The 21925-nt window shown below is 40.6% G+C and overlaps 1 protein-coding gene across 2 annotated transcripts in view; it reads left to right on the plus strand.

Moving 5' to 3' along the window:
- Positions 1 to 21925, plus strand: part of COL5A3 (collagen type V alpha 3 chain) — a 305521-nt gene that overhangs the window by 83587 nt on the left and 200009 nt on the right. For both annotated transcript variants that reach the window (XM_069767069.1, XM_069767070.1), the window contains exon 2: positions 21038 to 21205. In XM_069767069.1, coding sequence (XP_069623170.1) covers positions 21038 to 21205 — 168 coding nt within the window. The remainder of the gene's footprint in view (positions 1 to 21037; positions 21206 to 21925) is intronic.

Here is a 21925-nt window from a genome sequence, read left to right on the forward strand (position 1 = left end):
GTCTTGGTAGATTTGCAGTGGTATGATACTCCTTCCATTTCAATATGATTGCTTGCACAGTGCTCCTTGGGATGTTTAAAGTTTTGGAAATCATTTTGTATCCAAATCTGGCTTTAAACTTCTCCACAACAGTATCACGGACCTGCCTGTTGTGTTCCTTGGTCTTCATGATGCTCTCTGTGCTTCAAACAGAACCCTGAGACTATCACAGAGCAGGTGCATTTATACGGAGACTTGATTACACACAGGTGGATTGTATTTATCATCATTAGGCATTTAGAACAACAGTGGATCATTCAGGGATCCAAAATGAACTTCTGGAGTGAGTTTACTGCATTGAAAGTAAAGGGGCCGAATAATATTGCACGCTCCACTCTTCAGTTTTTGATTTTCCACAAAAATTTCAAAAAAACAATAAATTTCGTTCAACTTCACAATTGTGTTCCACTTGCTGTCGATTCTTCACTAAAAGTTTACATTTGGTATCTTTATGTTTGAAGCATGATATGTGGGAAAAGGTTGAAAAGTTCCAGGGAGCCGAATACTTTTGGCACTGTATATACAGTAGTTATTATAACTCAAGGCAGCCATTAGAAGATGTGGCCATGTGATAAAACATTACTGTGGGTGGGAAAAGACAATAAATGATTGCCCTCTTGCCCAACAATAATCACTTTATTTCTATAGTCCAACATATTCCACAGCACTTTCTAATTAAGGGGGGAATAGTGCAGACAATAAAGACATTACAGAGTAACACATAGTTTCCCAGTTACCGGAGGAGTGAGGGTCCTTCTCGCAAGCTTAAGATCTTAAGTAGGGGTGACACAATAGGTAATAATTCCTTGTCATGTATGGTCCAGCTATCAGTATAATAAGGGTTTTCATATAAAGCTGCATGATCCGATTATCAGACTGTCTAAGTATGATGATAGGCTTGTCTAAAAAAAAAGTGTTAGGTATTGGCCAGATAGTCTGAAGTAGTGCATTACAGAACACTGGCGCAGCACGAGGGACGTCTTGGGCGTTTCGGATTATGGAGAATGTTAGTCTTAGATCAGATGCAGAATGGAAAGCATAAGTAGGGGAATCTACTATATAATTGTCTAAGGGTCACTTCCGTCTTTCTGTCTGTCCTTCTGTCTGTCTTTCACGGATATTCATTGGTCGTGGCCTCTGTCTGTCATGGAAATCCAAGTCGCTGATTGGTCGTGGCAAAACGCCCATGACCATTGCCACGACCAATCAGCGATGGCCATAGTCTGGCAGCGAAATGGTTAATAAATAATAATAATCTTTATTTTTATATAGCGCTAACATATTCCGCAGCGCTTTACAGTTTGCACACATCATCATCACTGTCCCAGATGGGGCTCACAATCTAGATTCCCTATCAGTATGTCTTTGGAATGTGGGAGGAAACAGGAGTGCCCGGAGGAAACCCACGCAAACACGGAGAGAACATACAAACTCTTTGCAGATGTTGTCCAAGGTGGGATTAGAACCCAGGACTGGGCGCTGCAAGGCTGCTGTGCTAACCACTGCGCCACCGTGCTGCTTTACTGCCCTGCAGTCAGCGCTGAGCGCTCACACAGGGTTAATGCCAGCGTACGGAACGCGATGTAACACACTCCGTTAACACAACCATTAACCCTGTGTGACCAACTTTTTACTATTGATGCTGCGTGTGCAGCATCAATAGTAAAAAGTACTAATGTTACAAATAATAATACTGCAACCACCGCGCTAAACTCAGGCTGAAAGGAAAAAAAAAAATCCCTTTACCTTTACCCAGGGCCGGCGTCAGCACCCGGCGCACCTGGGCAAATGCCGGGGCCCTGGCAAGAGAGGGGGGCCCACTCACGCTGTCATAGATACAGCTGGGAGAGCAGAGCAGGAGAATGTGCCCTCTCCGCCCACAAAGTCACTGCTGGCTGCCTTCTCTTAACCCCTATGTGCCAGCTCTGACACAAGCATCTTCTCACTCAGTCAGTGCAGCCAGGCAGGCACACATAGGGGTTAAGAGAAGGCAGCCAGTGTGACATTGTCTGTGGGCGGAGAGAGCACATTCTCTGCTCTGATCTCCCCCCTGGCTGGCTGCAGTGCTGAGCTGAACTTATCAGGCAGATTCTGGAGGAGCTGCTACCAGTGCCTGAGTGAGTGCTATGGTATCCAGCAATAATTGCAGTTGGTCTTATGGCTCAGTCTGCTGCTGTCTGTCTCCGCTGCCTAAAAATGTGGGTGATGTCTGGAGGAGCAGCTGGTGGGGTGCAGCCTGCAACCTGCAGCCGCCCAGCTCATCCAGAACCCCAGAATACATGCATGACACACCGAACCTGCACCCGTGGGGTAGGAAGAATCTTAACCCCTTCCCATCTGTATGAAGGTTATTGCTAAACCTTAAAGATAACAATCCGACCCGCATAAATGGGGTTAACCAAATGCCAGGAGGAAGGGGAGCTGCTGCCATGGATAAAACTGAGCTGTGGGCTGTAGGTTGGGGCCCCGTGGCCCCAGGCTGGTGACTGGAGGGACTCTGCCCAGTGCTGGCATGTGGGTGATTTCTGCTCCGGAGTCTCAGCTTCTCTCCTCCACATCACACTGTGCAGTCACAGCAACATTGGTTGTGTCTGTCCAGGTCCCAGCAGCTGCCACTGCTCCCACCAAGGACATGGCATCACTTAACCCTTCCCCTGCAGCCACCGGCAACAAATCCACATTATTCCTTGATTAAATCAGGTTCCAACTCAATAGAGGAGCAGACATTTCCTGCTGCCATTAGGGTCCGGGAGGGGGTGACCTGTGACATTGGCTGCCCTGCTACTCTGTAGTGGGGGGTGACAAGTGTAACATGGGGTAACGATGAAGGAGAAATGCACAGGATAATAGTGAGCGCGACAGAGGGCAGTGTATGGTATGGAGCAGTCAGGGGGTGGGCTGCAGGATCCCACCATACTGTACATGACTGCTCGGGACAGGGAGGCGTTTAATGAGCTTCTAATGACGGGGCACTAATTGGGTCATTAGGGTTTGTGGAAAGGATTCAGCATCAGGTCCCTCATTAATGCCCGAGCCGCCTGTTACTTTGTAGCACAGATCTGTTAGGGCCGCAAAACCAAACAACGTTGTTTATGTCGAAAAGTCTTTGTTTCATAGAAAAACTCAAAACAGAAAAGATTTTCTGATACAACAACGCCCTGCTCACGACACTGCACTTGCACCTCTCCTGTATATATACACTGCACAGCACCTCTCCCCCTGTATATATACACTGCACAGTACCGCTCCTTCTGTATATGTACACTGCACAGCACCTTTCCTCCTGTATATGTATACTGCACAGCACCTCTCCTGTATATATACACTGCACAGTACCACTCCTCCTGTCCTGTATATATACCCTGCACAGTACCGCTCCTCCTGTATGTATACACTGCACAGCACCTCTCCCCCTGTATATATACACTGCACAGTACCGCTCCTTCTGTATATGTACACTGCACAGCACCTTTCCTCCTGTATATGTACACTGCACAGCACCTCTCCTGTATATATACACTGCACCTTTCCTCCTGTCCTATATATACACTGCCCAGCACCTTTCCTCCTGTATGTATACACTGCACAGTACAACTTCTCCTGTCCTGTATATATACACTGCAGAATTTACAATAGCTGTCAGTCATGTAAGAAGTGAAATCTGGCATTGTACTATACATTTCTCTGCCGTATCTGTGCATCATAAATCGGGGTATGTGTTAAAGGGGGGGGGGCCCACTGAGACTCTTTCGCCCGGGGCCCTCGAAAACCTGGAGCCGGCCCTGCCTTTACCCATAAGGGTCCCCATATAGTACAAAAACAGCCATAACAGAAGTAAGTATATTGATTTTTTTTTTTTCCTTTCAGCCTGAGTTTAGCGCGGTGGTTGCAGTATTATTATTTAGTCGGCAACATTTTTTTAACAGTGTCTTGCACAGAACCTGTTTTAACCACCTGCGGCTTCTGGGGCTTCAACCTTATCCTTTTCAGGTGATTTAGCGCCAGTGTATATACAATTTATAATGTTACAAATAATAATTGAAAAAAAAAAGGTTATTCTCACCTTCCGACGTGGCGCCGTGTCCTCGGCAGTGCAAGCGGCAGGTTCCGGTGCCATGGATGCTATGCGAGAAGGACCTGATATGACGTCACAGTCATGTGACCGTGACGTCATCACAGGTCCTGCGCTCATACCAATCCTGGGACCGGAAGCTGCACCGCACACAGGCGCCAGGACTTCAAGGGGCCTTCGGAAGGTGAGTATATGTTTATTTTTTATTTTAAGTCTTTTTTAACCACGCATATAGTGCCCACATTGCTTTATACTACGTGGGCTGTGTTACATACTGCGTGGGCTCTGTTATATACTACATCTCTGTGCTATATACTATGTAGCTGGGCAATATACAACGTGACTGTGCAATTTACAACGTGACTGTCCAATATACTACGTGGCTGTGCAATATACTACGTGCTCTGTGTTATATACTACGTAGCTGTGCAATATACTATGTGGCTGTGTCGGTTCTGTTATATACTACGTCGACTGTGCAATATACTACGTGGCTCTGTTATATACTACGTGGCAGTGCAATATACTACGTAGCTATGCAATATACTACGTGCCTCTACAATATACTACGTGGCTATGTTATATACTACGTGGCTCTGCTATACTGTATTCTACGTCGCTGACCAATATACTACATAGCTGTGCAATACACTATGTAGCTGTGCAATACACTATGTGACTGTGTTACATACTACGTGGCTGTGCAATATACTACGTTCCTGTGCAGTATACTATGTGGCTCTACAATATACTACGTGGCTATGTTATATACTACGTGGCTCTGCTATATACTACATGGCTGACCAATATAAAACATACCTGTGCAATACACTACGTGGCTATGTTATATACTACGTGGCTGTGTTATATACTACGTAGCTCTGCTATATACTACGTACGCTGTGTTACATACTACGTAGCTTTGTTATATACTACTTAGCTATGTTATATACTACGTCGGTTGTGTTATATACTACGTCCATGTGCAATATAGTACGTAGCCTGTGCTATATGCGACCTACATATTCTAGAATACCCGATACGTTAGAATCGGGCCACCATCTAGTAAAACTATAAAGAGCTTTGTGGAGGAGAGAGATAAGTTTGTATTGTATTCTGCGGCAGATGGGCAACCAGTGTAATGATTGGCACAAGGTGAAGTCATTGTTTTAGTGGCTGGATAGAAATACGACCCTGGCTGGCACCTTTAGGATGGATTGGAGAAGAGAAAGTTTGGTTACATGGAGACCGATCAGCAGAGAGTTGTAGTAGTCCAGATGAGCATGAATTAAAATGAGGGTAAGACTTTTTGCAGTTTCTAAAGATGAGAACAGGTCGAATTCTGGAGATGTTTTTTAAGATACAGATAACATGAACTAGAGAGTGATTGGATATAAGGAATAAAGGAAAGTTCTGTGTCAAATATAATCCCAAGACAGCGAGCGTCCTGCTTGCGAGTTCTGGTCAAACCAACTAAAGATATTGCAGTTTCGGGTATAGTTAGGTTAGTAGAGGGGAAAACACGGGAATATCAGTTTTGGATAGATAGAGGGAGGACATGATGTTACAAAAAGCAGACAGATAATCCCTGCTATTTTGTATTAAGGTGGGGGTAATGTCAGGAGGTGTATTTTTGGGCATCATCAGCTTAGAGGTTACACTAGAAACCAAATCTGATGATGGTTTGTGTAGAAAGAAGATGAGTGGGCCTAGGACTGATTCCTGAGGAACCCGAATAGTAAGGGGAAGAGAAGAGGAAGAAGAGCAGGCAAAAGATACAGTAAAGAAATGGGCAGAGAAGTAGGTGGAGAACCAGGAGAAAGCGGTGTCCTTGAGGACAATAGAGCGGAGCATAGTGAGGAGGAACAGGTTATCCACAGTATCAAATGGGGCAGAGGGATCCAGTATAATTAGCAAGGAGCAGGGACCATTAGATTTAGCTGTTAGAAGATAATTAGAGACTTTAGTAATGGCAGTTTCTGTAGAGGATAAAGAGTGGAAACTGGATTGTAAAAGTTCAAGAAGAGCGTAATCTGAGAGATAGCGGATCAGCTGAGAGTAAACCAAATGTTCCAGGAGTTTAGAGATGAGAGAGAGATTAGAGACTGGTCTGGAGTTAGTAGCGGAGCTCTGGTCGAGGGATGGGATTTATTCATAAAAGGCTTATGATGGCATATTTAAATAATGAATATTGCTCAGATGATTCTCAGCCCAATTGTCACGACTCTGTTGTCGAGTGTCCTGGGACCAGGGGCTACTTCACTGTTCCTAATGCTAGGGGCACCCTAGCTCGCCTTGTTTCCCGGATTACTTCTGATGGTGAAGACGCCAGGCCACGTACCTTGTCTTAGCTCCTGAATTCGCCCTCAGTCTATACCCTTCCACCACCCAAGGAAGAGGGGAGTATTAGTGTACAGTTATATAACAACCACACTAACAAGATTTTATGAACTGGGATAACGAAATATACCAAGCATACAAATATACTCACACATACAACAGAGGAATGCAGCGGGGAGTGGAAGCTGAACCAAATTAGAAGAATAAAAGGAATTATCACACACTCAAAACCTAGCAACAGTCACATATAAATCCACCAAATGCCTTCTCAAGTAACAACCAACAACAACCTCCAGTGTTGTGAATTCTGTTGTCAAGCTCCCTCCTGTGGTCATGAATGGTACTTCGGCTGGTTCTGTCCATGGGCTTCCTCTGGTGGTTGTGAGTGGGGCTGCGGCTTCGGAGTTTCCTTCCACAGGTGACGAGGTTAATTCGTTAGCTGGCTGCTCTATTTAACTCCACTTAGATCATTGCTCCATGCCACCTGTCAATGTTCCAGTATTGGTCTAGTTCGCTCCTGGATCGTTCTTGTGACCTGTCTTCCCAGCAGAAGCTAAGTTCCTGCTTGTTTTTCTCTTGTTTGCTATTTTTCTGTCCAGCTTGCTATTTTGATTTTTGTCTTGCTTGCTGGAAGCTCTGGGACGCAGAGGGAGCGCCTCCGCACCGTGAGTCGGTGCGGAGGGTCTTTTTGCGCCCTCTGCGTGGTCTTTTTGTAGTTTTTGTGCTGACCGCAAAGTTACCTTTCCTATCCTCTGTCTGTTCAGTAAGTCGGGCCTCACTTTGCTAAATCTATTTCATCTCTGTGTTTGTATTTTCATCTTTACTCACAGTCATTATATGTGGGGGGCTGCCTTTTCCTTTGGGAAATTTCTCTGAGGCAAGGTAGGCTTTATTTTTCTATCTTTAGGGCTAGCTAGTTCCTTAGGCTGTGACGAGTTGCATAGGGAGCGTTAGGAGCAAACCACTGCTATTTCTAGTGTGTGTGATAGGATTAGGGATTGCGGTCAGCAGAGTTCCCACGTCTCAGAGCTTGTTCTGTATTATTAGTAACTATCAGGTCATTCCGTGTGTTCTTAACCACCAGGTCCATTATTGTCCTAACCACCAGGTCATAACACTCCAGCCATGCAGCATAAGCTATATCTGACAATGAGTGCTAGCCAGGACTCCGTTTATATAGGTGTGGGAGAGGCTAACAGTGCACAATATGAAGGTGAACTGCTTCTAATCAGTGCAGTGGCTCTTCTCTGTAATGATAAACCTGTGACAGCAATACTTCTTGGGCATAAACAGTCAATTTTTTTAATTTTCCTAAGAGCTGAGCTATAATGACCAATATATGTAAATTTTTTACCAGTCTACTTTATGTCTTCTTGTTGTTTTTGGCAAAACGATTTACAGCACCTTAGTGCAGTAGGCAAGTCAGTAGACCATTGCTACTACCTGCAAAATCTTATGTGTCTTCTGATTAGTAAGTTGCTGCAACGTCATACATGAGGCATGCTGGACCATTATTTGGAAGAGGCGCTGGGTAGATTCCCAGTGCTGTGATCTGGTGGCCACAGATTATCATCGTGGGTCCTGCAAATCATTTTACTCAGCTCTACGGTGGGGGAAATAATTATATGATCCCTTGCTGATTTTGTAAGTGACAAAGACATGAACAGTCTATAATTTGAAGAGTAGTTTAATTTTAACATTGAGAGATAGAATATCAAAAATAAAATCCAGAAAATCACATTGTATAAATTATATAAATTTATTTGCATTTTGCAGTGAGAATTAAGTATTTGATCCCTCTGGTAAACAAGACTTGGTGGAGACTGGCTAGGACACTCCATGACCTTAATGTGCTTCTTTTTCAGCCACTCCTTTGTTGCCTTGGCTGTATGTTTTGGGTCATTGTCTTGCTGGAAGACCCAGCCATGACCCATTTTTTAATGTCCTGGCGGAGAGAAGGAGGTTGTCACTCAGGATTTTGCGGTATATGGCTCCATCCATTCTCCCATTGATGTATTGAAGTAGTCATGTGCCCTTAGCAGAGAAACACCCCCAAAACATAATGTTTCCACCTCCATGCTTGACAGTGGGGATGGTGTTCTTTGGGTCATAGGCAGCATTTCTCTTCCTCCAAACAAGGCGAGTTGAGTTATTGCCAAAGAACTCAATTTTTGTCTCATCTGACCACAGAGCCTTCTCCCAATCACTCACAGAATCATCCAGATGTTAATTGGCAGATTTCAGATGGGTCTGCACATGTGCCTTCTTGAGCAGGGGGACCTTGTGGGCACTGCAGGAATTTAAACCTTTACAGCATAATGTGTTACCAATGGTTTTCTTGGTGACTGTGTTCCCAGCTGCCTTGAGATCATTAACAAGTTCCCCCCATGTAGTTATAAGCTGATCTCTCACCTTCCTCATGATCAAGGGTACCCACTAGGTGAGATTTTGCATGATGCTCCAGATCGATCTCGATTGACAGTCATTTTGTATTTCTTCCATTTTCTTACTACTGCACCAGCAGTTGTCTTCTTCTCGCCCAGCGTCTTACTTATGGTTTTGTAGCCGAGTCCAGCTCTGTGCAGGCCTATGATCTTGTCCCTGACATCTTTTGGTCTTGCCCATGTTGTAGAGGTTAGAGTCTGACTGATTAATTGAGTCTGTGGACAGAAGTCTTATATAAAGGTGACTATGTAAGACAGCTGTCTTTAATGCAGGTAACAAGTTTATTAGGAGCATCTAACTGGTCTGTCGGAGCCAGAACTCTTAATGGTTGGTGGGGGATCAAATACTTATTTCTTACTGCAAAATGCAAATAAATTTACATAATTTATACAGTGTGATTTTCTGGATTTTATTTGTGATATTCTATCTTTCAATGTTAAAATGAACCTACCCTTAATATTATAGACTGTTCTGTTCATGTCTTTGTCAGTGGGCAAACTTACAAAATCAGCAAGGGATCAAATAATAATTTCCCCCCACTGTATCTTCTTGCATTATTTTATTTCTTGGTGTGGGAAAATGTTGTGTTTTTCTCTTATGAGGTCACAGACATTGGAAGGTGATAATACATTTAAGAGCTATTTCTTATGAAGACCGCAGAAAGTTCTCCTCCCTGTTTGGATTTCAGCGGAGATTAACATCTTGATGTTAGTGTATCCAAAGTATTTTTTCCAAGATCTACACTGAGCTGCAACTAATGATCTGATGAACTGAAACATGAAACCATAACTGCATAGGTGCCCAGGGGATATGTAACTGTGGATATTTTGCTAGTTTTATTAATTCAGCACGTACAGCAGAGTTTGAAAGTTTGTCAACCTTTTACAGTATTTCATATTGCTTCATAAATTTGATCTAAAACGACATAACTCAAAGTAGATAAAGTGATCAAAATCAAACAAATGAGTCAAAAAAATTAGACTTCGACATTTTTTTATTGAGGAAAATGATTAAATATCACATTTCAGTGAATGGCAAAAGTATATGAACCTTTGTTCTCCTTATCTGGAGTAATCCCTCCATATATTTTCAGGAATTGTTGGTTAGTCCCGTTCATCAGCTTGGAGGAATTTTAGCCCATTCTCCCTTACAAAACAGCTTCACCTGTGTGAAGCTGTTTTGTTTTCTCGCATGAACTGCTTTTGTTTCAGGTCCTTTCACAACATTTTTATAGGATTACAGTCAGGACTTTGACTTGACCATTCAAAAAATGTTTAACTTCTTTTACATAGCAACTTATCTGCTTTGGGTCATTATCTTGCTGCATGGCCCACATTCTGTAGAGATTTTGCTCCATTTGCTGAAAAAAAAAATCAGAATGTATTTTCCCATCTATTATGATGCTACCACCACTGTGTTTCACAGATGGTATGATGTTTTTATTCTGTAATGCAATGCGTTTTCTTTCCCCAATCATAAAACTTCTCATTTAAATCAAAAAGATATACTTCGGTGTCATTCATCTACAAAATTTTGTTATAATAGCTTTCTGGCTTGTCCAGGTGATCTTTAGTAGTAAACTGCCGCCAGGCAGCAATGTTATTTTTTGGAAAGCAGTGGCTTTTTACTTGCAGTCCTGCCATGCACATGATTGATGTTCAGTGTTCTCCTGATAGTGATCTTATGAACCTTAACATTAGTTAATAAGAGAGGCCTTTAGTTGCTTAGAAGTAACCTTAGGTTCCTTTGTGACACCACGGACTATTACTTGCTTTACTTGCATTGCTCTTGGTGTGATATTTGTTGGTCGACGACTTCTGGGAGGGAAATTGAATTTCCTCCATTTCTACAAAACTGACTGTAGATTGGTGAAGTTCAAACATTTTAGAGATGGTTTTATAACCCTTTTCAGTCTGATGAGCATCAATGATTCTTCTTCTGAGGTCCTCAGAAATCTTCTTTGTTTGTGCCATGACAAACTTCCACAAATGTGTTGTGAAGATCAGGATTTGATATATATCTGTTCTTTAAATAAAACAGGTTGCCCACACACTCTCGACTGACATACCATTGATTGAAAATACCAGACTCTTATTTCACCTTCAAAGTATCTGCTAAACTTAAAGGTTCACATACTATTTTCTTAAAAAAATATTATTGTCTTATTTGTTTGATTTGGTTCTCATTATCAAATTTTAAGACTTCTATACAAATGTGATGCAGTTTCAGATTAAATTTTAATAGATGTATTACTCTTAATAGATATATTACTCTGAATTGGGAAGTGGGCAGTATTACCGTAGATACAGGTGCTTCTCACAAAATTAGAATATCATCAAAAATTTTATTTATTTCAGTTCTTAAATACAAAAAGTTAAACTCCTATATTATATAGAGTCATTACAGAGTGATCTATTTCACATGTTTATTTCTGTTAATATTCATGATTATGGCTTACAGCCAACTAGAACCCAAAAGTCACTGTCTCAGTAAATTAGAATACTTTATAACACCTGCTTGAAAAATTATTTTAAAATCCAAAATGTTGGCCTACTGAAATGTATGTTCAGTAAATGCACTCAATACTTGGTCGGGGCTCTTTTTGCATCAATTCAGCGTGGTATGGAGGCGATCAGCCTGTGGCACTGCTGAGGGGTTATGGAAGTTCAGGTTGCTTTGATAGCAGCCTTCAGCTCGTCTGCATTGTTGGGTCTGGTGTCTCATCTTCCTCTTGATAATACCCCATAGATTCTCTATGGGGTTAAGGTCAGGCAAGTTTGCTGCCAATCAAGCACAGCGTAAACCAGGTATTGGTACTTTTGGCAGTGTGGACAGGTGCCAAGATATTTCCATCTCCAAAAAGCTTGTCGGCAGCATGAAGTGCTGTAAAATTTCCTGGTAGATGGCTGCGCTGACATGGCTCCGCAAACCATCACTGATTGTGGAAACTTCACACTAGGCCTCCAGCAGCTTGGATTGTGGCCTCTCCACTCTTCCTCCAGACTCTGGGACCTTGATTTCCAAATGAAATGCAAAATTTACTGTCATGTGAAAACAACACCTTGTACCACTGACAACAGTCCAGTTCTTTTTCTCCTTGGCCCAGGTAAGACACTTCTGGCGTTGTATATTGGTCATGAGTGGCTGACACAAGGAATCAACACTTGTAGCCCATGTCCTGGATATGTCTGTGTATGGTGACTCTTGAAGCAATGACTCCAGCAGCAGTCCCCTCCTTGTGAATTTCTCCCAAATTTTTGAATGGCATTTTCTTAACAATCCTTTCAAGGATGCGCTTATCCCGGTTGCTTGTGCACCTTTTTCTACTACCCTTTTTCCTACCACTCAACTTTCCATTAATATGCTTAGATACAGCACTCTGTGAACAGCCAGTTTCTTTAGCAATGACCTTTTGTGGCTTACCTTCCTTGTGGAGTGTGTCAGTGACTGCCTTCTGGACATCTGTCAAGTCATCAGTCTTCCCCATGATTGTGAAGCTACTGACACAGACTAATGGACCTTCGTAAACGCTTAGGAAGCTTTTTCAGGTGTTTTTGTTTATTATTCTAATTTACTGAGATAATGACTTTTGGGTTTTCATTGGTTGTAAGCTATAATCATCAACATTAACAGAAATAAACACGTGAAATAGATCACTCTGTGTGTAATGACTCTATATAATATATGAGTTTCACTTTTTGTATTGAAGAACTGATATACAGTTGTGCTCAAAAGTTTACATACCCCAGAAGAATTTTTGCTTTCTTGGCCTTTTTTTCAGAGAATATGAATGAAAACACCAAAACTTTTTCTCCACTCATGGGTAGTGGTTGGGTGAAGCCATTTATTGTCAAACTACTGTGTTTTCTCTTTTAAACTCATAATGACCACCCAAAGCACCCAAATGACCCTGATCAAAAGTTCACATACCCTATTTCTTAATGCCGTGTATTAATAATAATAATAATTTTATTTATATAGTGGCAACATATTCCGCAGCGCTTTACATTATAGAGGGGACTTGTACAGACAATAGACATTACAGCATAACAGAAATCACAGATCAAAACAGATACCAGGAGGAATGAGGGCCCTGCTCGCAAGCTTAAAAACTATGAGGAAAAAGGGAGACACGAGAGGTGGATGTGTATTGCCCCCTCTAACATCAATGACAGCTGGAAGTCTTTTGTGGTAGTTGTGGATGAGGTTTTTTATTTTCTCAAATGCTAAAGCTGCCCACTCTTCTTGGCAAAAAGCCTCCAGTTCCTGTAAATTCCTGGGCTGTCTAGCATGAACTATGCTCTTCTTGAGATCTCCCCAGAGTGGCTCAATGATATTTAGGTCATGAGACTGAGATGGCCACTCCAGAACCTTCACTTTGTTCTGCTGTAGCTAATGACAGGTCGACTTGGCCTTGTGTTTTGGATCATTGTCATGTTGGAACGTCCAAGGGCGTCCCATGCGCAGCATCCTGGTTGATAAGTGAAAATTTGCCTCCAGTATTTGCTGGTAATGTGCTGCATTCCTCTTTCCTTCAACTTTCAACAAGTTTACTGTGCCTTATTAGCTCACACATCCCCAAAACATTAGCAATCCACCTCCGTGCTTTACAGTAGGAATGGTGTTCCTTTCATCATAGGTCTTGTTGACCTTTCTCCAAATGTAACGTTTATGGTTGTGGCCAAAAAGTTCAATTTTGGTCTCATTGCTCCAAATTACTTTGTTCCAGATGTTTTAAGGCTTGTCTCTGTGCTGTTTTGTGTATTGTAGGTGAGATACTTTGTGGCATTTGCGCAATAATGGCTTTCTTCTTGCGACTCGACCATGCAGCCCATATTTCTTCAAGTGCCTCCTTATTGGGCTTCTTGAAACAGCCACAACGCTAGTTTTCAGAGAGTCCAGTATTTCAGCTGATGTTATTTGTGGGTTTTTCTTTGCATACTGAACAATTTTCCTGGCAGATGTGGACGACATTTTTGTTGGTCTACCTGACCGTGGATTTCTGTTTACAGAGCCCCTGATTTTCCATTTGTTAATCACAGTGTGAATGTTGCTGACTGGCATTATCAATTCCTTGGATATCTTTTTGTATCCCTTTCCTGTTTTACACAGTTCAACTACCTTTTCTCATAGATCAGTTGACAATTCTTTTGCTTTCCCCATGACTCACAATCCAGAAACATCAGTGGCTGGGTGAAAGATGCAAGAGTCTGTCTGGATCCCAGAAACTCACTCAGCTTTTATGCACACACACTGATTACAAGCAAACAGGTCACAGGTGAGGATGTTACCTTTAGTAGCCATTCACACCCATTTGTGTCAACTTCTGTGCATGTTATCAGGCAAAAATCACCAGGGAATGTGGACTTTTGATCAGAGTCATTTGGATGTTATGGGTTAATAAGAGAAAACACAGTAGTTTAACTATAAATGGCTTCGCCCAACCATTAACTATGAGTGGAGAAAAAGTTTTGATGTTATCTATATATATAATTGTCTAAGGGTTTTTCCGTCTGTCTGTCTGTCTCTCTGTCTGTCTGTCTGTCTTTCTGTCTGTCTGTCTGTCCTGGAAATCCCGCGTCTCTGATTGGTCGAGGCCGCCAGACATCAACCAATCAGCAACGGGCACAGCGACGATGATGTCATAAAGAACATAGACATCCCGCGTCTCTGATTGGTCGAGGCCGCCAGGCCTCGACCAATCAGCAACGGGCACAGCGACGATGCTGATTGGTCGAGGCACAGTCCGGAAGAAAATGGCCGCTCCTTACTCCCCGCAGTCAGTGCCTGTCGCCCGCATACTCCCCTCCGGTCACCGCTAACACAGTGTTAATGCCGGTGGTAACGGACCGTGTTATGCCACGGGTAACGCACTCTGTTACCGCCACTATTAACCCTGTGTGTCCCCAACTTTTTACTATTGACGCTGCCTATGCGGCATCAATAGTAAAAAATGTAATGTTAAAAATAATAATAAAAAAAAAAACCTGCTATTCTCACCCTCCGTAGTCGCTCGCGCCGGCCGCCATCTTCCGTTGCAGGTTCCGGTGGCAAAGATGGTATGGGAGAAGGACCTGCCATGACGTCACGGTCATGTGACCGCGACGTCATCACAGGCCCTGCGCTCATACCAACTCTGGGACCGGAAGCTGCCACGGACTACAAGGGGCCCTCGGAAAGGTGAGTATATGTTTATTTTTTATTTTTTAACCTGTGACAAACCTGGCTGGGCAATATACTACGTAGCTGGGCAATATACTATGTCACTGGCCAATATACTACGTGTTAGTTCAGAGATATAGGGAGGGGACAGGTTGTGGATGGCTTTGTAGATCAGTATTAGTAGTTTGAATATACTACGTGGCTCTGTGCTGTACACTACGTCACTGGGCAACATACTACGGAACTGGGCAATATACTACGTAACTGGCCAATATACTACGTGGCTCTGTGCTGTATACTACGTCTCTGTGCAATATACTACGTGGCTCTGTGATGTATACTACATACTGGGCAATATACTACGTGATTGGGCAATATTATACGTGGCTGCGCAATATACTACTTCACTAGGCAATATACTATGTAACTGGGCAATATACTACGTGGCTGGGCAATATACTACGTCACTGAGCAATATACTACGTGGCTCTGTGCTGTATACTACGTCGCTGGGCAATATACTACGTGGTTGGGCAATATACTACATGGCTGGGCCATATACTACGTGGCTGGGCAATATACTACGTCACTGGGCAATATACTACGTGACTGGGCAATATACTACGTGGCTGGGCAATATACTACGTCACTGGGCAATATACTACGTCACTGGGCAATATACTACGTGGTTGGGCAATATACTATGTTGCTGGGCAATATACTACGTCACTGGGCAATATACTACGTGGCTTGGCAATATACTACGTGGCTCTGTGCTGTATACTACATCGCTGGGCAATATACTACGTGGTTGGGCAATATACTACGTGGCTGGGCAATATACTACGTGACTGGGCAATATACTACGTGGCTGGGCAATATACTACGTGGCTGGGCAATATACTACGTCACTGAGCAATATATACGTGGCTCTGTGCTGTATACTACATCGCTGGGCAATATACTACGTGGTTGGGCAATATACTACGTGGCTGGGCCATATACTACGTGGCTGGGCAATATACTACGTCACTGGGCAATATACTACGTGACTGGGCAATATACTACGTGATTGGGCAATATACTACGTCACTGAGCAATATATACGTGGCTCTGTGCTGTATACTACATCGCTGGGCAATATACTACGTGGTTGGGCAATATACTACGTGGCTGGGCAATATACTACGTGACTGGGCAATATACTACGTGGCTGGGCAATATACTACGTGGTTGGACAATATACTATGTTGCTGGGCAATATACTACGTCACTGGGCAATATACTACGTCACTGGGCAATATACTACGTGGTTGGGCAATATACTATGTTGCTGGGCAATATACTATGTCACTGGGCAATATACTACGTGGCTGGGCAATATACTACGTGGTTGGGCAATATACTACGTGGCTGGGCAATATACTACGTGGCTGGGCAGTATACTACGTAGCTGGGCAATATACTACGTGGTTGGGCAATATACTACGTGGCTGGGCAATATACTACGTGGCTGGGCAATATACTACGTGGTTGGGCAATATACTACGTGGCTGGGCAATATACTACGTGGCTGGGCAATATACTACGTGGACATGCATAGTCATTCATATTCTCTGAAAAAAATGCCAAGAAAGCAAAAATTCTATTGGGGTATGTAAACTTTTGAGCACAACTGTAAATTAACTTTTTGATGATATTCTAATTTTGTGAGAAGCACTTGTATATTCTTGCATATAGAAGTAGTATAATTTTAATGGTTATATTATTTAATATTTGATAGAGGGTAATATTAAAGTACGGTAGTTATATTCTTGAAAATGTAGGCAGTATTATAGTAGTTATATTCTTGTGCATATGAGCAGTATTATAGTAGTTATATTCTTGTACATAGGGAGCAGTATTATAGTAGTTATATTCTTGTACATAGGAGCAGTATTATAGTAGATATATTCTTGTACATAGGGGGCAGTATTATAGTAGTTATATTCTTGTGCATATGAGCAGTATTATAGTAGTTATATTCTTGTACATAGGGGCAGTATTATAGTAGTTATATTCTTGTACATAGGGGCAGTATTATAGTAGTTATATTCTTGTGCATATGAGCAGTATTATAGTAGTTATATTCTTGTACATAGGAGCAGTATTATAGTAGTTATATTCTTGTACATAGGAGCAGTATTATAGTAGTTATATTCTTGTACATAGGGGGCAGTATTATAGTAGTTATATTCTTGTGCATAGGGGGCAGTATTATAGTAGTTATATTCTAGTACGTAGGGGCAGCATTATAGTAGTTATATTCTTGTATATAGGGAGCAGTATTATAGTAGTTATATTCTTGTACATAGGGTCAGTATTATAGTAGTTATATTCTTGTACATAGGGAGCAGTAATATAGTAGTTATATTCTTGTATATAGGGAGCAGTATTATAGTAGTTATATTCTTGTATATAGGGAGCAGTATTACAGTAGTTATATTCTTGTACATAGGAGCAGTATTATAGTAGTTATATTCTTGTACATAGGGAGCAGTATGATAGTAGTTATATTCTTGTACATAGTGGGCAGTATTATAGTAGTTATATTCTTGTACATAGGGGCAGTATTATAGTAGTTATATTCTTGTACATAGTGGACAGTATTATAGTAGTTATATTCTTGCACATAGGGTCAGTATTATAATAGTTATATTCTTGTACATAGTGGGCAGTATTATAGTAGTTATATTCTTGTACATAGGGACAGTATTATAGTAGTTATATTCTTGGGGTTGTGGCACCATCAGACCGGAGGTATAGTAGCATTATATTATATATACTTTATTTGCGCCGCCAGATGATAATCTAGTTTGGGGTTATATTGTGATTGTGCCGTGCTGGCATGCAAGACTTTCTTTCCCGGACACATCATTACATTTATATGGCGGTGTGATACAATGTTGTTACGTGCTTACCTCTGGCCTGGGGTGTCTTCATTTAGTACCATTTTCCATCATTGCTGTTTTTAACATTCCTGTAATTGTTCGTAATAAAAGGTATAAGATTTTTTGTACGATGAGGTCTTTGTGCAAATTTTTGTAGGTTTATATAGTTATATTCTTGTACATAGGAGCAGTATTATAGTAGTTATATTCTTGTACATAGGAGCAGTATTATAGTAGTTATATTCTTGTACATAGAGGCAGTATTATAGTAGTTATATTCTTGTACATAGAGGCAGTATTATAGTAGTTATATTCTTGTACATAGGAGCAGTATTATAGTAGTTATATTCTTGTACATAGGAGCAGTATTATAGTAGTTATATTCTTGTACATAGGGAGCAGTAATATAGTAGTTATATTCTTGTACATAGGAGCAGTATTATAGTAGTTATATTCTTGTGCATATGAGCAGTATTATAGTAGGTATATTCTTGTACATAGGAGCAGTATTATAGTAGTTATAGTCTTGTACATAGGGAGCAGTATTATAGTGGTTATATTCTTGTACATAGGAGCAGTATTATAGTAGTTATAGTCTTGTACATAGGGAGCAGTATTATAGTAGTTATATTCTTGTACATAGGAGCAGTATTATAGTAGGTATATTCTTGTACATAGGGGCAGTATTATAGTAGTTATATTCCTGTACATAGGAACAGTATTATAGTAGTTATATTCTTGTACATGGGGCAGTATTATAGTAGATATATTATTGTACATAGGGGCAGTATTAAAGTAGTTATATTCTTGTACATAGGGGCAGTATTATAGTAGCTATATTCTTGTGCATAGGGGGTAGTATTATAGTAGTTATATTCTTGTGCATAGGTGCAGTATTATAGTAGTTATATTCTTGTACATGGGGCAGTATTATAGTAGTTATATTCTTGTACATAGGGGGGAGTATTATAGTAGTTATATTATTGTACACAGGAGCAGTATTATAGTAGTTATATTCTTGTACATAGGGGGCAGTATTATAGCAGTTATATTCTTGTACATAGGAGCAGTATTATAGTAGTTATATTCTTGTACATAGGGGCAGTATTATAGTAGTTATATTCTTGTACATAGGGGCAGTATTATAGTAGTTATATTCTTGTATTTCTTGTATATAGGGGCAGTATTATAGTAGTTATATTCTTGTACATAGGGGACAGTATTATAGTAGCTATATTATTGTACATAGGGGCAGTATATTATAGTAGTTATATTATTGTACATAGGGGCAGTATTAAAGTAGTTATATTCTTGTACATAGGAGCAGTATTATAGTAGTTATATTATTGTACATAGGGACAGTATTATAGTAGTTATATTCTTGTACATAGGGGCAGTATTATAGTAGTTATATTCTTGTACATAGGGGCAGTATATTATAGTAGTTATATTCTTGTATATAGGGAGCAGTATTATAGTAGTTATATTCTTGTATATAGGGAGCAGTATTATAGTAGTTATATTCTTGTACATAGGGGACAGTATTATAGTAGCTATATTATTGTACATAGGGGCAGTATATTATAGTAGTTATATTATTGTACATAGGGGCAGTATTAAAGTAGTTATATTCTTGTACATAGGAGCAGTATTATAGTATTTATATTCTTGTACATAGGGGCAGTATTATAGTAGTTATATTCTTGTACATAGGATCAGTATTATAGTAGTTATATTCTTGTACATAGGGGCAGTATATTATAGTAGTTATATTCTTTTATATAGGGAACAGTATTATAGTAGCACTGAAAGAAGACAGCTATATTTACTAACACCAGGTCACAATATTATTGCACTGCAGGATGTAGGCCTCCATGACAAAGGAGGAGAAAGCACAAGTACAAAATAGTGATGAAACAACCATTCACATGCCTACCATTAAAGGAGGGGGTGGTTGCTGAGTATTATCAATGCACACGAATAAGGTTTGCATAGGCCGTCAGTCATACAGATATGTGTGATTCTGACATTTTGAGCTCTTATCTCTGCACAGGCAGTGTGGGTGGAGAGGTAGTACAGCAGAGATGACGGAGCTATATTATTACATCTCACACACTGAGAAATCTGCTCTAAGCTTTGGTGGGGGCGTGTTCATCTTTTCTTTGAGCGCTGCCTGCTTATGATTGGTCAGCATCATACAGGGAGCAGAAGTACACGCCCCCATTGAAAACTATCTACTAACACCTACTTGGACTTAAAAAAAGTTAACTCATTAGGTGTCAAACACATATTTGCTAATATTTACTCAGCGGAAAGATGAAATTGAAAAAAAAAATGTTTTTTTTTATGCTCTGCAGCCACGATTGCATCCTGTGTCCAGGTCAACATGAAAAATTTGGTGAAAAGTCCTCTTTAATCTTATAGAAATGTTGACTTTAAGCAAGCACTTCAAGGTAGAAAACCCTCCAATTTCGCAGAGGTGAAGCTGTTTTGCAGAGAGGAGTGGGCTAAAATTCCTTCAAACTGATGTGCAAAACTAATCAACAATTGCCAGAAACATCTTAATGCAGTTATGGCTGCACAAGGGTAGTCACATCAGGTACTGAAAGCCAAGGTTCACTTACTTTTTCCACCCACAGACATGAGATGCAGTATAATTTTACTTAATTAAAAATGACAAGGTTTAATATTATTTTTTACGTATTTGTTGATATAGTTCTCTATATGTACTTTTAAGACTTGTGTGAAATCTGATGCAGTTTTTGGTCACATTTATGTAGAAATTTGGAAAATTTTGAGAGGTTCACAAATTTTCAAGCACCACCATATAATATATACCGTACATACCAATGGAAATCTGCTCCATTGTTTCTTCAGTACTCTTGTTGTTTTGCCATTGTGTGTTTTCCCTTCCACCCTCTTTCCATGATTTCCGGGACACTCTTGACAACTCGCCATATTTTAATTTTCTGACAATGCAGTTCGTAGAATGATTTTCTAGTTATTACGTATAATGACTGACTAGATCTTTTTTTTTTTCCATTTGTAGCAACCCCAGTCAACGTCTTAAAAGCCCTGGAACTCAATGAAGAAATTGAAGGAGTCACGTTAGAGGCCGGACTTTGCACACATAGACAAGGAATTGAAGAGACAGACATTGCTTTTCGAGTGGAGAACAGAACGCACTTTAGCGCCCCGACTAAGCAGTTATATCCCGGTATGTTGTGACTAGGAACTAAAAAAAATATTAAATTTGGTGATTGTTGCAATGGACATTTTACTATAGTTTTCTTTTGGCAGCCAGGATTATCAGATTTTTAAGGCAACATATTTTAATTTAGGGCTCATGGAACCAAAAGAGATGTGATTTGTTGTACTGTCATACGATAAGCAAATGTAAAACTATAACTGCTATACAATGTGGTACGCAAATAACACTGTCATGTATTTGTGGAATAACTACATTAAGTAGTATAGTAGTATACCCCACCATAATGTACTGAAATAATATCAACATATCTTGCTCAAATAATCTCAACTTTTAGTGCTAAAATAATACCACCATGCACTGTTAAAGCAATACCACCAGACAGTGCTGCAATAAGACTAACAAACAATGCTCAAATAATTCAGCCATAGAGAACTCAAATAATTCCAACATACAGTGCTCATGTTATACCACTATACATTACTCAAATGATACTAACATACAGTGCTCAAATAATGCTAACATGCAGTGCTAAAATAATACCAACGTATAATTCCACAATACAGTATTCAAATAATACCACTGTATGGTACTCGTATAATACCACTAGACATCACTCAAATAATATCACTATACAGCGCTCAAATAAGAACTGCAGACAGAATTTTCATAATATGACTTCTAAGTACTAAAATAAACCATCAAACGATACTCATATAATACATTGTT

Source organism: Ranitomeya imitator, chromosome 4 (assembly GCF_032444005.1).
Source record: "Ranitomeya imitator isolate aRanImi1 chromosome 4, aRanImi1.pri, whole genome shotgun sequence".
Lineage (NCBI taxonomy): Eukaryota > Metazoa > Chordata > Amphibia > Anura > Dendrobatidae > Ranitomeya > Ranitomeya imitator.